We start from the raw sequence: 17,270 nt of genomic DNA, 5'->3' as shown, positions 1-17,270 counted from the left end.
AGTAAGTAGATTGAACTACAATTTGTTTTTTTTTCCATAATATGTCTGTTAAGGATTCATCCACTCTAAAGTAAAATAAGTCAAGGAGTCCAGGTTTTCACTTCATTGTAATGTTTTTTTTTTAAATAGAAAATGTTTCTACTTCAGTCACCCATCTTTTCAATTCTTGCAGTGAAAACTATTTGGTGCGCTGGTCAAGCTCGGGCCTGCCGAAAGATATTGAGCGGCTGCATAATCTACGAGCAGTTTTCACAGTAAGTTATTGCATTAAGTGTTCCGGGATGCTCTTCTGAGAGGAGGCAGTGGAAAATTAATTGGGAAGTTTATATCATTCTGAGATCACAGCCCTTGGTTGCAGAGACCTAGATAGACATGTCTATTCCATCCTGCAGGAGATCATTTTAAGCAGGTTTTCCCAAACTCCAGTCAGTCCAGTAACACCTTAATAACCTCTGCAGTATTTGAATACCACCACTTTTATTATAGACCAACTCCGTCCCAAATAGATATAACTGCTTTGCTTGGGTGCTGCTAATTTTGATCCTATGCTAGCTTCCTATATTTGGAGGGAATCCAGTGTGAGTGCACCTTTGCCTGTTATGGTGCACCTCTCTACTGATACAGATATACGATATACTGCAGAAGAATCTTTGCACTGTTGCTACCAAGAGATTTTCAAGACGATTGATGATTAGCAAATATTTTTGTATAGAGCTGTTTTTGTAGTTTAATAGTATGATGTTTAGCATGGAGTTAACTATAAATATCACCACCTGTGCTTGTAATAGACTGCTAAGCTGTACTTGATTTTATTGCATAAATCTCCATCAACTTAAATTCTTCCTGCCTGCCTATGGGCACCCACTCTCCTGTCAGAGCCTTGTTGTCTTTGCCGAAGTGTCTTGGGGGATTGAAATTTATGCAGAGCAGGACAAATGGCAGCTTTTCCTGAACAGTGATGCTCCCTTTCAATGGAAACCAGTAACGAATCCCATGGCACTTGTCACAGCAGTTATGTTTTTCAGATTAAATCCTAATTTTGTAGGGTATTAAAAATCAAGTTGTTGTCTTTATAATATAATAATATTGTATAGTATAAATTCCCCTTAAGCAGTTTTTATTTTTAGAAAAGTGCTTTTTTTTTTTTTTTCCTCAAAGAATACCCATGGTGCTTATGTTGCACTGATTTTTGTAGCTGTCTTGTCTAAGAGCAGGCAGCACAAGTTGCCTGTTAATATTATGGCTTTGTATTAAAAAACCTAATGAGTGTGGCCTATGATCCAAGTTTCATGTTTTCATGTTTTTAATAAGGGCTCACCTCATTTTTCTTTGGGACAAAATCCTGCCAGATTGCAAGGAAGAGGGAGGGAGTGATACAGTGAGCTGCTGCAGCCCACTGGATTGCTCCCTGGACAGTGGCAGTGCACATGGTTTGCGCTGTCACTGTGCAATATGCATTTTTGGTGGGGTTCTTGAAAAACAGTAGTTGCATTATATTCAATAGCAAGGCATTGAATTTGGGTTACATACCCATGATTTTAAATTTCTTCAAGAAGAAATTGGTGAAGGGGATAAGGAGAGAGAATGCATGTAAAATGTGTCTTGCGCTACAAAAAAAGTTTGCTGCATTATTATTGTAATTTAATTACCCTAACTTTGCTTACAGGATCTTGGCAGTAAAGACCTGAATAGAGAAAAGATAAGTTTTGTATGTCAGATTGTAAGAGTCGGGCGCATGGAATTAAGGGACAATAGTACGAGAAAACTTACATCAGGTCTGAGGAGGCCCTTTGGTGTGGCAGGTAACACTTATTTCCTTTTATTTCCTTACAAAAAAGTGTATTGAATTTTAATATTTGTTTTGGCATAAAGAAAGACACAAACAAAAGAAAACTAATTTAATACAAACAAGAAAGAACTGTAATTGTTGTATCCACTATATAAACAGCATAAAGATTAAACATTTGGTATCATAGAGTTGAGAAACCTATTGGAGCTATATATGCTATATTCAAATGTGCGTACTTTACAAAGGTAAAATATCTGCCAATATCTCAACAATGTGGAATGAAGATCTGCTACCCAACTTCTACTGTGTTGTCTTCAGTTACAAATTCAGAGCGATACAATTATTGTAACTAAAATACTCTGAAAATAACCTTGCCTTTTCAGTTACATGTATCCATCACTATAGGGCATCATTTTCACTTGCATGCAATCTTCTTTAGATGTTCTACATTAGCCAAGTATGCTGTATGTTGGATAATATTGTCTGGTTCTAGTTCAAGCTTATGTAGCCTCCCTGACCACATTTTTAAAACATTTTCTGGAGCAGCTTCTCTGCTGATACATAAGCTTTCCCAGTCTAATATTTCCATATTGTTAGAGTTGGAAGGAAGGGTAGTCATGTATTGGTCATCTACTTCTACTTGTAGCATAGATTAACCCAATCCAATATACAAATTATTGGATTATTCTGTAAGAGCATACCATGTATTTTAAGGAGGAAGGTGAGGTGCATGCAGAAGAGGGTCCTGGAAAAAAGGAATTTTCATTTCATGCATTGTATGAGGTACAAGCTAAGGCTTCATGCTACAGTGAGGAACAGAAGTATTTGAACACCCTCCGATTTTGCAAGTTCTCCCACTTAGAAATCATGGAGGGGTCTGAAATTCACATTGTAGGTGCATTCCCACTCTGAGAGACAGTATTTAAACAAAAATTCAGGAAATCACATTGTATGATTTTTAAAGAATTTATTTGTCTTGCACTGCTGAACATAAGTATTTGAACACCTGAGAAAATCAGTGCTAATATTTGGTACAGAAGCCTTTGTTTGCAATTACAGAGGTCAAACGTTTCCTGTAGTTCTTGACCAGGTTTGCACACACTGCAACAGGGATTTTGGCCCACTCCTCCACACAGATCTCCTCTAGATCTGTCAGGTTTCGGGGCTGTCGCTGAGCAAAACGGAATTTCAGCTCCCTCCAAAGATGTTCTATTGGATTTAGGTCTGGAGACTGCCTAGGCCACTCCAGAACCTTGATATGCTTCTTACGGAGCCACTCCTTGGTTATCCTGGCTGTGTGCTTTGGGTCGTTGTCATGTTGGAAGACCCAGCCACGACCCATCTTCAATGCTCTGACTGAGGGAAGGAGGTGGTTGCTCAAAATCTCACAATAAATGGTTCCATTCATCCTCTCCTTAATACAGTGCATTCGTCCTGTCCCCTTCGCAGAAAAGCACCCCCAAAGCATGATGTTACCACCCCCATGCTTCACAGTAGGGATGGTGTTCTTGGGATGCAACTCATCCTTCTTTTTCCTCCAAACACGACGAGTGAAGTTTAGACCAAAAAGTTCTACTTTGGTCTCATCTGACCACATGACTTTCTCTCATGCCTCCTCTGGATCATCCAGATGGTCATTGGCAAACTTCAGACGGGCCTGGACATGTGATGACTTGAGCAGGGGAACCTTCCGTGCAATGCATGATTTGAAACCATGACGGCGTAGTGTTCTACCGACAGTGACCTTTGAAACTGTGGTCCCAGCTCTCTTCATGTCATTGACCAGCTCCTCCTTTATAGTTCTGGGCTGATTCCTCACCTTTCTTATCATCAGTGATACCCCACGAGGTGAGATCTTGCATGGAGCCCCAGTCCGAGGGAGACTGACAGTCGTCTTTAGCCTCTTCCATTTTCTAACAATTGCTCCAACAGTTGATCTATTTTCACCAAGCTGCTTGGCAATTGCCCCGTAGCCCTTTCCAGCCTTGTGGAGGTCCACAATTTTATCTCTGGTGTCTTTTGACAGCTCTTTGGTCTTGCCCATGGTAGTAGTTGGCGTCTGACTGACTGTGGGGTAGACAGGTGTCTTTAAAGAGCTCAGACAGGTGCTACTAAGTTAGAATGAGTGGAGTAGAGGTGGACTTTTTAAAAGCACAGTAACAGGTCTTTGAGAGCCAGAATTCTTGCTGTTTCTTAGGTGTTCAAATACTTATGTTCAGCAGTGCAAGACAAATAAATTCTTTAAAAATCATACAATGTGATTTCCTGAATTTTTTTTAAAATTCTGTCTCTCAGAGTGAGAATGCACCTACAATGTGATTTTCAGACCCCTCCATGATTTCTAAGTGGGAGAACTTGCAAAATCGCAGGGTGTTCAAATACTTCTGTTCCTCACTGTATATGCTTTCTACTATGAGCTTGCTTATTGATGCCATGTGTACTAACATTCAGCAGCGCCGAAATCTCCTCAGCCTAAGCTCCTATGGGCACTAAACCGCTAGCAAAGTCTAATAATACTTTTTTTCTTTGCACATGCTAATTAATTGTACTTTGCATGAGGATTGGACAAACCCTGAAATAGTATTCATTCCTTTAAAATTCTGAATTATATCCTGTGGAAATAAATTTATGAGAAAATAGTCTTTCAGTAGTGGATCCTGTCTCAACAATCATCTCACTGCTCCTCTGGATGATTTTCTTTCTTTTAAGAATTCTGTTGATATACACTTTGAAACCCTATTACAGGCAATCTTTGCTCTGGAATGTATTGCCTTACAAACAGCCATTTCGGCTATGTCCATTTGTCAGACTGCTGCTTGCTGAACCAACACAATCCTGTCTTTAAAGAACCCTGTTCTGTTGGAGCAGTTGGAGCTCATGCCAATGGCACTGCTATTTTGTGTTGATGCCCTAGAATACTTTTTTTTTTCCCCCAGGTATCTAAGCTGATACTGCTCTGTGCTTATACACTACATTTTAGGCTTGGTCTGCTGAGCCTTCCTGCAAAAGGTGTCTTTTACACATGCATTTTGATGGTGAACGCCTATTTGGTGCATCCCTTGATAAATGTATCACTTATGATATGAGAAACTGGGGGAGATGGACTTTTACCCCACAAAAAACAGCTCAAGCCCACTGGTACTATGGCTTCTATGACCTCTCTCTGACGTCTGGATCCTTTCCTTTGTCCAGGCATACTTTCCTAAATCAAAGACAGGTCCTTCTTTTCGTTGAAAGCCTTGGCCTTTAGAACCCTCCAAGCCTTATGTGAAGCCATTCTCACAACAAAATGCCCTCGCTCTTCAGAGTAGGGGGACGTCTGTTGGCCTCTGGGTCCACTCTCATTTCCAGATGCTACAAAATAGAATTTCTATGCTTGCCCCCACCTCAGTTCCTACCCTCCAATGTGCCAGCTTCACCTCAAAGACAGGAAGGTATTTAGGCTGCCCTGAGCACAAGGAGTGATAATTCTAGTTCATGTAGAGGAAAGGTTCAAAGTATTTTACTTGCAACCTATTCACAGTCCCAAAATGGAATGGAGGCATTGTTCTCATTTTTGACCTTAAATTCCTAAACCGATATCGTCATGTCCCCAAATTCCCCATGGAATCCCCCTGATCTAAGAGAAGTGATGGCAGATCTTGCGAATTCCTGACATCCGTGAACATCCAAGCTGCTGGTTTTTCCCTTCTTTCTGGCACACCAACAATTTCTACTCTTTGCTATGGGATACCAACAATTTTAATTTGTCGCTCTGCCATTCTGGCTCTCTTCTGCACCAAGAGTCTTTATGAAAGTGCCTGCTCTGCTTCTGGCCCTGCTGAGCTCTCAGGGCACCCATGTAACAGGGTACTTGGACGACTCAAGCAGTTTGCCCTCCAGTCTTCCCATCACTTGAAGTATTTGAAACTGATGTAGGACACAACCCCCAGGAAAAGGTTAATTTTCTGAGATCTAACTGTTAGACTGTCAGGCCACACAACCATTCCTCAACGATTCCTCAAGGGTTCTGCGCCTCATAGTGACCTCCTTTTGAGGCAGTTCCCTTTTGCTCAGATCTACTCAAGATCTCTGAAGCTAAACATTATCACAATGTGAGACACACAGATCTCTCCTCTAAATCTCCCACCATTGTTGTTCAATCAGGCTAAAATCTCCTTGGTAGGTTGGATTCCCAAGTCAGCCTTAGAACTAAGAAATCATTCCTTCACTCTCTCTGGAAGCTGGTGCTGATGGATTGAAGCCTGACGGGCTGGGGCGGGGTCTACAATTCCATGACTGTCCAGGAAACACAGGAGTAGAGGCCCTCCAACACTGGGTGCAGTAAGATTGACTCTCCTACACTGGAATCTTCCCCTACAGGGTCACCCAACTGGATACAGTCTGACAACATGGATGTGGCCTACATAAATTGTCAAGGGGGTTTCAGAAGTCATACAGCCTTCAAAGAAGCAAGTCTGATTCGCTCGTTTACGCAGAACCATACTCTCTCTGCCATCTGCATACTGCCAGTTGTAAATTGGCAAAAAGACTTCCTGAGTTCCCAACACCTGGACTCGGAGGAGTGGTCCCTCCATACTGAGATGTTCTTGATGCTCTTTCTGAAATGGGGAACCCCAGATGTGAACATCATGGCCCTGACCTTTGTGGCGGATGCCCTGGTGATTTCTTTGTTCCCATTTAGATTGGTGTATGCATTCACTCCAATGAAGATTCCCCTTTCCACTGCTCTGCAAAATATAGGAAGAACATATTCCAGTGATTCTTATTACTCCAAATTGGTCCTGGGGAACTTGGTTTAGAGACCTACTCCTGACGAATGAGCCTTCGCCCCTTCCAAACAGGCCAAACCTCTTGTCAAAGGACCCTCTGTTCTACCCCACTTTTCAGTCCCTGACTCTTAACGGCATGGCTGTTGAAACTCGGGTCATAATGGATTGGAGCATTGCTGACTCTTTCCTTTTCACCGTGCTCAAGGCACAAAATGTATCTTTCATAGGATCAACTGTTGCACCTGGAGGGCCTACTTTGGCTGGTGTGAGAGCAGGCACCTCAATCCCCAGAGATATTCTATTTCATGCATCCTGGCCTTCCTCCAGTCTGACCTGGACCAGCATTTGGCCCTTAGTTTCTCTTTTATCTATTCTAGTCTAGAAACCTTTGGCTTCATATTCTCTTGTCAAGCCCTTTATACAAGCTGTTGCTTATGCAGGTTACACTGTCCTCCTGTGTCTCCTTGTGAGCTAAATATGGCACATTTGGTTCCTCAAAAACCTCCCTTGGAAGAGATTTGGGATATCCCATTGGGGGTTCTCAGGAGTAAGGTGGCTCCTTCCTACCCAGGGTAGTCTTTCCTTCACCTAAGTGAGGATATTATCCTCTTTTCTTTTTTGTACTACTCCAATACAAGCCAAGGAGATTTAACTCTACTGCCTGGATGTATCAGAGCAGTTAGGGTCTACCGAGATGCAACATCTTCCTTCTTTTTGTCCTCCCCGAGGGTACCAAGCTGCTAATTTTTAGATTCCTCCCTTCCCTGTCAGGGCACATTACGCAAGACCTATCTGTGTTTCCTGTACCTTTTAGTATTATGGATCTGTTTTGCAGGTTTGCAAGGCCGCCACCTGGTCTACTGTTCATACTTTTTCAAGGTTTTACTAGGTAGTTGTTTAGGCCACTGCTGATGTGAACTTTGGCTGCAAGATGTTTCAAGCTGTCATCTTAGAGTGTTGGGTCTACCCATGGTCTGTGACTTTCTGTACTGTATAATTAAGATTATGGGGATATTGGCTTGCAAGTAAACTCCATAACTTGGATAAGGTACAGGGCCAGGTCCACCACACACACACACCGCCCCCTCCCTCCTTTATTTCTCCATATTGCTTGCTACAAAACTGGAATCTCATGGATTGAGTGGGTGATGTTATGTAAGGGTGCACTGGGAACATTCCCAGAAAAGCTTTTGGCATTGACCATTCACCTGAAGATGGCATGTAACCCATATATAAGGCTTTCTATCCTTTACTGGATATGGAATTTACTGTTAAGTCAACATTTCTTGTTTTTTCCTTTTTTTTTTTTAATGGGAACAAGACAAACCTATAGTAGGGTTTTCTCACATATGACGCAAAAGTGAAAATGCATTCGTGCTAATGCAAACTGCATTAGCATCTGAGTACCACAAACCAAAAATGCTATATAATTAATTTTTAATGTTCAGAACAAACTACTTCATCCATCCATGTCTCATGCTTTTATTTTGCTGAGAAATCATTTTGAAAAACACCTTCTGGTGGCATTTCTGGCAGTGGCCATCTTGAGTAAGGGCAGATGATTCATGTAGCAGTTACTTCCTGGAATTCATCTGTCCTTAGCTCAGGTATTGGCTGAGCTGAGAACCCTCTTTCCCCTCTTGAAGACTCCTGGGACATATGACATCATTTGCCTAGGCATGGAAACCAGGAAGTAAATTAAGGAATACAAGTAAATATGATAGGAAAGTATATCTATTTACTAATGCTAGCAGCATAAGTATTGGATATAGTCCATGTTGATTGAGAAAGTGAAGTTCAGTTTTAAGCGTTTAATGGTTTCTTTAATGATAATTGAAACCTATAACCGCTTACAAACTTCCAGATTTTGTGTTAAAGATTAAGACGAGTTCTTTATTTTCTTCCATTATCTTTAACAAAAATCACTGCAAACACAGGGGATTTCTATGCTATAATACTTGGCAGTGTGTATAAAAATTCTGTTCTATACAGAAATTATTCTGTTGATGTATTAAATAAAGAGTATTGTTTGACGTCAAGTATAATTTTCACTTTTGAGACCTCGGCCTCTCTTCTCCTGTGTTCAGACATGTGACAGCAATTTCGCTAAAGAAACTGTGAATTATCTGTGATTATAGGTTAATTAAATTCACATGTTTGTTTCATTAGTAATGAAAAGGTAAAGTTGTGGCACTCTCTATTTATGTGCTATTGAAATGATTAAGGAACAGAAACAATGTGTATACAAAAACCCAGCCTAAAGCCTCATATTTTTCTTTTTTCATTGAGTTTAATAGGTTTTATACTCATGTTTCAAGTGATGTTTAAATGAGCAGCCAAGTTGGGCTGTATAGAGGAATTATATAATGTACATAGTTTACAGCTGTAACAGTCTTGCTTATGTGAAAAAAATGAAAACGATTAGGACTTGTGTTTGTAGACCTGCTACCAACTTAGCATGCTACTGGCCCAGGATCAAAAAATTCATGGCTCCCTTAGAGCTTTTCCATTTTGTGTTCCTTGTGTGAGTCATAATGAGTCAATGGTAGGCGTGGACATAGACTAAATTAACAACATTAATGCACAGTGATCTTAAAGGGAAAGTAGAATGCTTTTTCAATGAGGTTGTTCGAAAGTAATATTTTGAGATGCTTTCACATTGTTTTTGAGTTTTAGAATATGGTTATTAAATAGCAGAAATTTAAAATAAACCACTACTAGAGGCAGGGTAGATAGCCTCCAAAATAACTCTACCTCTCTGATATGTTGAAATATCAGCTGCACTCGTTGGGAGTTGTTTTCAATGAGTCAGCCAACACACAGGGACCTATTTGTAAAGCAGTGAGATAGCCTTACTGCTGATGTACTGCTACAAAAAATGTTTTAAACATTCGTAGGTCTTACGAGGAGTCCTGTAGAAAATGGAGTTTGAATAAATTAATCAAAATAACACTGGGAGGATGAGAGCCTGGTCATGCTTACCGCTCCTTGTTCTCCCTGCAGTGTTAAGGGATACTTTTTTTTTTTTTTTTTTTTCTGCTTTATTTATACTTACCTAGGGGGATGCAGCATCGGTCTGATGTTGCATCTGTCCCCTGCCGGCTCGAAGGGTGAGAACTCCGCAATCACATGATTGCTGAGTTCTCACAGCCGCTCTGAGCAGAGTGCGGGACTGTCAGTCACTTCTTTCTGCCCAGCCATCCCAGTGCTCACTGGAGTGCTGGGCAGTGGAGGGGGAGGGAGCAGCTGGCTCAGGCACTCAGCGCTTCACTGAGAGGCTGAGCCAGGTTCCCCTCCAGACTCTGGGGTGGATCTTGACTTTGAAGTTGGGATCTTTCCCCAGCCTGGACCGGATGAGTGACGTCAACCATCAGCAGACTTCAGTCTGCTGTCAGCTGAAAACTGGTCACAGGAGTGCAGAAGGAACTGTACTCCTGTGATCCACAGGAGAAGTACATCCAAAAAAAACTTTGGTGTACTTCTCCTTTTAAGCGATGAGAATTCTGTTGGAATCTGTAGGCAACACGCTGCAGCCTGAATTTTATGAATGGCTCATAACATTCAGGCCACAGTATAGAGAAAACACTGCAGTAGCCACTCTCCACTATAAACAGGCCCTATAGATTTGCATTGTGAAAAGAAGCAGTAAGGCACAACAATTGTGTAACACTTGGGTTACGAGAAACATTTTACCGTCACGGATGGAATGCCTCCCTTAACCTGTTTTGTGGATAGGCGAACGCACGTGCTTTCTTGGCATATAAACCCTATGGAATGAAACCATGTGCGCAGTATACGCCATATTATGAAAATCCTGAACCTTTGCGTTTCCAAATGCCTCTGATTTACGACACCAATGTGGTTGTGGAGCTTTTTTTAGAGGGAGGTTCTGGACTCTTGGCGCATATGCCACCCTGTCTAACTTGCTGCAAAGAAGGTGATCGGGTCTATTCTCTTGGAACCTAGGATCTTCCACCTGCTCATTTTGAACAATCTACAGTGAAGGAAATAAGTATTTGATCCCCTGCTGATTTTAAATGTTTGCCCACTCACAAAGAAATAAGCAGGTGATGAATGGTAGGTGTGTGGTACGTGTATTGTAACACTGAGAGACAGAATAGCAATTCAAAAGAAATGCATGTCTAACAAAATGATGCACTGATTTGCATGTTCATGAGAGAAATAAGTATTTGATCCCCTTCACAAAACATGACTTTGTACTTGGTGGCAAATCCCTTGTTGGCAATCACAGAGGTCAGACATTTCCTGTAGTTGGCCACCAGGTTTGCACACATCCCAGGTGGGATTTTGGCCCACTCCTCTTGGCAGATCCTCTCCAAGTCATTAAGGTTTGGTGGCTGACGTTTGGCAACTTGAACTTTCAGCTCCCTCCACAGATTTTCAGTTAGATTAAGGTCTGGAAACTGGCTAGGCCACTTCAGGACCTTAATGTGCTTCTTCTTGAGCCACTCCTTTGTTGCCTTGGCCACTCCTTTGTTGCCTTGGCCTGCTGGAACACCCATCCACGACTCATTTTCAATGCCCTGGCTGAGGGAAGAAGGTTCTCACCCAAAATTTTACATTGCCCGGTCCATCGTCCCTTTGATGCGGTGCAGCTGTCCTGTCCCCTTAGCAGAAAAACACCCCCAAAGCAGAATGTTTCCACCACCATGTTTGACAGTTGGGATGGTGTTCTTGGGGTCATAGGCAGCATTCCTTCTCCTCCAAACATGGCGAGTTGAGTTGATGCCAAAGAGCTCGACTTTGGTCTCATCTGACCACAACACTTTCAACCAGTCCTCCTCTGCATCATTCAGATGTTCAGTGGCAAACTTCGGATGGGCCTGGACATGTGCTTTCTTGAGCAGAGGGACCTTTTAGGCACTGCAGGATTTCAATCCTTGTGCGTAGTGTGTTAGCAATTGTTTTCTTGGTGACTGTGGTCCCAGCTGCCTGGAGATCATTGACAAGATCCTCACGTGTAGTTCTTTGATGATTCCTCACTGTTCTCATGATCATTGACACTCCACTAGGTGAGATCTTGCATGGTGCACCAGACCTAGGGAGACTGACAGTTGTTTTGTGTTTCCTCCATTTGCGAATGATTGCACCAACTTTTGTCATCTTCTCACCAAACTGCTTGATAATCGTTTGGTAGCCCAGTCCAGCCTTGTGTTGGTCTACAATCTTGTCCCTGACATCTTTGGACAGCTCTTTGGTCTTTGCCATGGTGGAGAGTTTGGAATTTGATTGTTTGATTGCTCCTGTGGACAGGTGTCTTTTATACAGGTAACAAAATGAGATTAGCAGCACTCCCTTTTAAGAGACTGCTTCTAATCTCAATTTGTTACCTGTATGAAAGACACCTGGTATACAGAAATCCTGCTAAATGATAGGGGATCAAATACTTATTTCCCTCATGAACATACAAATCAGTGCATAATTTGTTAGACATGCATTTCTTTTGAATGTTTTTTGTTGTTATTCTGTATCTGTGTTACCTACCATTCGATTTTTAGACTGATCATTTCTTTTTGAGTGGGCAAACATTCAAAAACAGCAGGGGATCAAATACTTATTTCCCTTACTGTAGGTGGTGTTAGGGTGCCTTACGAGGGAATGATACTCTCTATTTTGTTTCAGTATGATATTTCTGTGCTTGTGCTATGCCGGTTTTCTTGTATTCAGTTACTTTTTCATCATTTGTCATGATGCCTGTACTGTTGTGTATACTACATTTAATAAAAATTATTATGGAACTCAGATTGTGTAACACTGCAAGGCAATAAACTGAGCCTACGTATGCGATAGGCATACATGGCTGCCCATGTTTACATATATAATTGTAAATTATTTGCAAAGCTTTAATTCACATTTGTAAGATATTACAAAAATGATCTCTCTTACATGCATCTAATAAATTCTGGATGCTACCATAAATTTACTTTTTGGGGTGGGATTAATGCAAACGAATGTCTTGTTTGCAATATTTGCTGCTTAGTTGGAGCCTTTTATACTTCATAAACTGGGACGGCATTAATGGATTATAGATCTAAACCTAACATCTAGTTTGAAATGAAAGTCCGTCTGTAGTTTCTTATGATGACTAGAGTTCCTCTATTGTAAGACAGGGGTAAATCACGCTTTCATTGTACAAATGTTTGATTATTGGCTTTGAACTAAGACGAGGTTAAAAAAAAAAACACAGCTGATTTCCTTCTTATAGATTAGCAAAGCATCCTATGACAGATGCAGAATAAATGTACTTATTTGTAGAATTTAAAATCTAATGTTTATTCCATCTATGCCCTCCATTAAAATATTCCATCCATTAACACACTTGGCTACCCGGAGGACTGTATTAATTCTATGTTTTTTGCTTCCAGTAATGGATGTGACTGACATAATTACCGGAAAACTCGATGACGAGGACAAACAGCATTTTATACCTTTTCAGCCGTAAGTACAATTATAGTAAACGTGCATAATTATAATGCAGATTTCGACATTTAAATATTTTTTTCCCTGCATTGATAACCGCAGGATGCAGTTCACTACAGTTTTTTGCTTGGGTTTTTAGTTCACTACAGTTTTTTTCACTGGTTAAAACCTACCATTGTATATGCTGTAGGTTACTTTTACAGATGCTCTTTTTAGGAATCATTGAAGATTAAAGATATCCATCCTCTGTATAATGTCAAACATTTGGTAATGATGATCATGGCCTCTGTTTATGTTGTAGTTTTTTTACATAATTTAGCTAACATAAATGTAATGTGATCATGACATATTTGATAAAGTAGATGTATATTTTTGTTTAATTGCACCAGTTTAAATAATGATGTAGACAAAATAACATTTGTTTCCTCTTTGGATGCCAAATTTTTCCTGTGTCCAGTTTGAATTACTGTTACCCACTGTATGTCACCAACAGAGAAAATAGAAAATCCCAAATTTTAGAGTTGTCTCCAAAAGAAATGAGGAGAAATCTTCTGATTGGGATACCTGTTTTGAGGGCAACCATCTAATGGGGCAATTCCCCTTTTGGGAAATTTCCTCCAACTTCATGTTGTGTCATTATGACAAGAAATGAAGGGAAATTTCCCCAATGGTTCTCAGACAGCAAAATAAATAAACTTGCTGGATTTTTAACTCTTCCCTATATCAAAAAATGTTTTGGCTATATATACACTTTAAAGTAAAATTGTTTTGCTTGTCTATGCCTTGCACTTGTTCCTCTAATATTTGCTCTGTTGCAGAGCTTTGGCCTCCAGCAGACTCTTCATATTCAACACACTTCCAAGCATGTCTATTGCCTATTTCCCCCACTCTGCACTGTGGTTCTTTCCATAGGCCCCCACGTCATTACCAGGAAACAGGCAGCAGCAAATGGAAACACAATGTACTTACATTCTCTGTTACCCTGATGTGCAGCAAGAGCTATATCTCTCCCACTCTGTGCTTTTGACAGTCTCCAAAGGTGTCAAGTCTCCCTCCCTTGCCCCTTCACATGGCTAACAGTAGAATCTGGCAACTGGTTGCTCAGCCACTGACTTTTTTTTTTTCTGGGGGCTCTGGTAGCAAGGAAGCATAGGGATAGGGAATGTTGAACTTATTGGGCTTTGCGTTACACCTGTCACTCTACCTAATATGGGCAAAGTCTGCGTTTTCTTTAATGACCGATCATATTAAAAATCCCTGCAGGCTTTTAACACAAAGCTTTAGTATGAGCTTATTAGTCTTGCAAAGAAGCTTTTGCCTTGAAAACTCGCTATGACTTCCAATATGATTAGTCATAAATATCATTCCCTTTAGTTACTTCTGTAATTTGACCTTCAAAAAGATTAATATTTGAAACATCTGTAGGACCACACATGCGGGGGCATGTCCATAGGACTGTGTAGCTTGCACAAATGAGAGAACTGTTACTGGAGCATATGAAGCGGGTATAGTTTTCTAATCACCTCCTTTTAAAATAATCACATTTTGTTCCTTTGCAGCCTTAAATGAAGACACACATTTTTTTAAATCCAGCTGTATTTATTCAGTGCAACTTATAACATCCAAGTGAAAGATAGATATAACACCAACATGATTCTTTTCTATAACCACTGTATGGGGGTATAGAAAAGAACTAAAGAAAAAAATATAGCTTGGAGGACAAAGATTACCTGTAAGCAACCCTGGCAGAGACCTCTCATTAGTATGTATGGCCATGTGGTCAAGAGAACTTGCATTCATATGAACGCTATTGTGTAAAGCTGACCTTGCACCTAAAAAAAATATGGGATGCTGTTTAAGTTTGCCCCTTCTCTTGATAAAAAAACTGGATAAAAGCTTTTAAGAAGCCTGTAAGGTAAAACACGTTAGATAATATATTCAACTTCCTTCTGTATTCCTCCTGGGATGCCTAGGTGAGGGTGATGTCATTCTCCTTTCAACAAAATCCGGGGAATGTAGAGTAGCCCAAATTTTACGAAGAATATGCTCCCAGTACTGTACTTGGCATTCCCTGCGATCCAGCCAGTGGATGATGATGTCACCTCCTACACTATGGAAGCCAATGGAAAGGCAGTATATTATCACATTTTTTTCCCCATTTACAGGTGCTTTTCTTTTAAATTGAAAGTATAGCTGAAGGCAAGACTTTTTTTTCTTTGTTTTGGACTGAGTTGAGAGGTACTATAACCCCTGTAATTTTTTATTGCTGTCTATACCACCATTAATGAGATTCACCCTCTCTATTTGTCCATTTTACTGCTATCATTAAAAGTGAAAGTAAAGAAGATCTCTAATTTTAAGTTGTCCCGTGAAAAGTAATCGAGGGGAAATCCTGGGAGTCCCAAGGGATTCCCTTTATTTGTAGTGATTTCCTCTCACTTCCTTTTTGGCTATGGGACAGAAAGGGAAGGAAAATCTCTGCAATGGGACAAAATAAAAGTCCAACTGGTTATAACCCTCCCTTACTCTACCCAAAATGGGAAAAAAAACGTTTTGCCTATAGTTCTGCTTGTTGTAAAAGCAAGGCAAGTGAAACAAAAAGGGAACCTTGCATGTAGCACAAGGTGTGCTTTAATTTGTACACAACCACCACTGAATGAATACAAGTAATGCTTGAATGAGCCATATTGCTTGCTAAAACCATACATCTGTGGATGCTTTATGACAGTTTACACCAGAATAAAATATTTGATTGGTTGCGAATTGGTTTCAGCATTTGCCATTTGTTTGAATAAAGACTGAAGTGTCCAGTGTGGCTGTCCACCTCCTCTGCGGTCCATTGGAGCAATAAGGATGCTTCAGTTTATGAAATAGCAATAACAATGAGCATGCATTATTTAACCTACTTGTGGCCCTTCCCATAGCCAAATGTTGGACAGATGTGATTTCTTACCAGTCCATCGTCTTAATGCACAGTGACATTTTATTTTAAGATTGTGTGTGAAGCCTTTGAATTGTTACAGCGGTACAGTTTGAATAATTCAGGAAGACAGCTGTTTTATGGTCTTATATAACAAACAATACAAAATCATTGTTCCACATTAATTAGGACTGAACGCCTCTGCTCGGCCCCCGCTGACCTTGCTTATAATAATGTTCTCTGCTTCTCAGGGATTTACCTTTTATGACACATGGACGCGTTGAACGCTTTCTGAGCCTTGCTTTCATCAGTGTGTAGGCACGCTGGAGATTTCCTCTGACACCAGACAAGCATAGTCTCTGGCTCAAAGGCCAACTAGTTATCTACTGCTACATTCAAGTAATGACTAAGATCTAGATTAGGGAGATCATGCTCGTGATGGCTCCTCCAGTCTATGATACATGTTCATTTATGAAAGATTTCTTTATATGCAACCTCCGTTTAGACTTGTAAATATGCAGTCCTTAAAGAGGAGGTGTGTGTGTGTGTGTTAGCTATTTCAATGTAAAAAAGATAATTTAGGGGTTGATTATATTAAAAAGCATGCAGATGTGTAAAATCCAATTGACTTCTAAGAAATATATGAATTTTGTCAGTTTAACATTGTACGAATAACTTAGATTTACTTCCTATAACCTAGACTTACTACCAATGACCTGGTATAGTATTCGTGTAAATTTTCATAGATATGACTGTGTAGTCCAGTAGGTACCAGAGTTGGACCATGCTGACCAGTGCGCTCATCAATCTAGTAGCCCTGGGTAGGCACCCCTCCCCCCCCTTTCCCCTCCTTAGCAGTAAAAGTGTACATGAGGATGTACGATATGATGGGAGTGGCCATTACTTACAGTATCTCTTCCCTGAGAGACAGGGAGTTATTTTAAGGCATTTCCAACCAAGAATCAATTAGAACTTAAAAACTACAGCAGGTGACTGGCAAGTGGGTAAAAACAAATGAGATGTCAGTTGGGCTTTAAAAAAAAATGCTGTCATTGCAGAAGCTTGGTTTCCTTGTTGTGGACCCTCTGTCTGTTAAGGTCAGTTTTATCTGAAGCAAAAGGCCCTATGCAGTCTGTTTTACAAATGTTCAATAAACCCAGCAGCCAGAGACCCTGTCATCTTAGGGTTCAGGCAATATGCTGCCGCTCAGAATCCATTGTTCATAGGAAAGGATTCCTTTTTAGATATCAATTAAAGTAAATTAACACATTATTGGAGTAAAGTTCGTAAACATGGATTTTAGCTAAACTTGGGAACAAATATTGTAATAGATTGTGGCTAATCAGTC

At 40.5% G+C, this 17,270-nt stretch overlaps 1 protein-coding gene across 2 annotated transcripts in view; it reads left to right on the top strand.

The window, feature by feature from the left end:
* DOCK1 (dedicator of cytokinesis 1) overlaps positions 1–17,270 on the top strand; it is a 536,657-nt gene that overhangs the window by 128,941 nt on the left and 390,446 nt on the right. For both annotated transcript variants that reach the window (XM_089669568.1, XM_089669578.1), the window contains exons 9-11: positions 173–254; positions 1,667–1,802; positions 12,948–13,020. In XM_089669568.1, coding sequence (XP_089525694.1) covers positions 173–254; positions 1,667–1,802; positions 12,948–13,020 — 291 coding nt within the window. The remainder of the gene's footprint in view (positions 1–172; positions 255–1,666; positions 1,803–12,947; positions 13,021–17,270) is intronic.

Source organism: Staurois parvus, unplaced genomic scaffold (assembly GCF_062004578.1).
Source record: "Staurois parvus isolate SC_StPar_1 unplaced genomic scaffold, SC_StPar_1.0 ptg000009l, whole genome shotgun sequence".
NCBI lineage: Eukaryota > Metazoa > Chordata > Amphibia > Anura > Ranidae > Staurois > Staurois parvus.
This window is presented reverse-complemented; position numbering and strand designations above follow the sequence as displayed.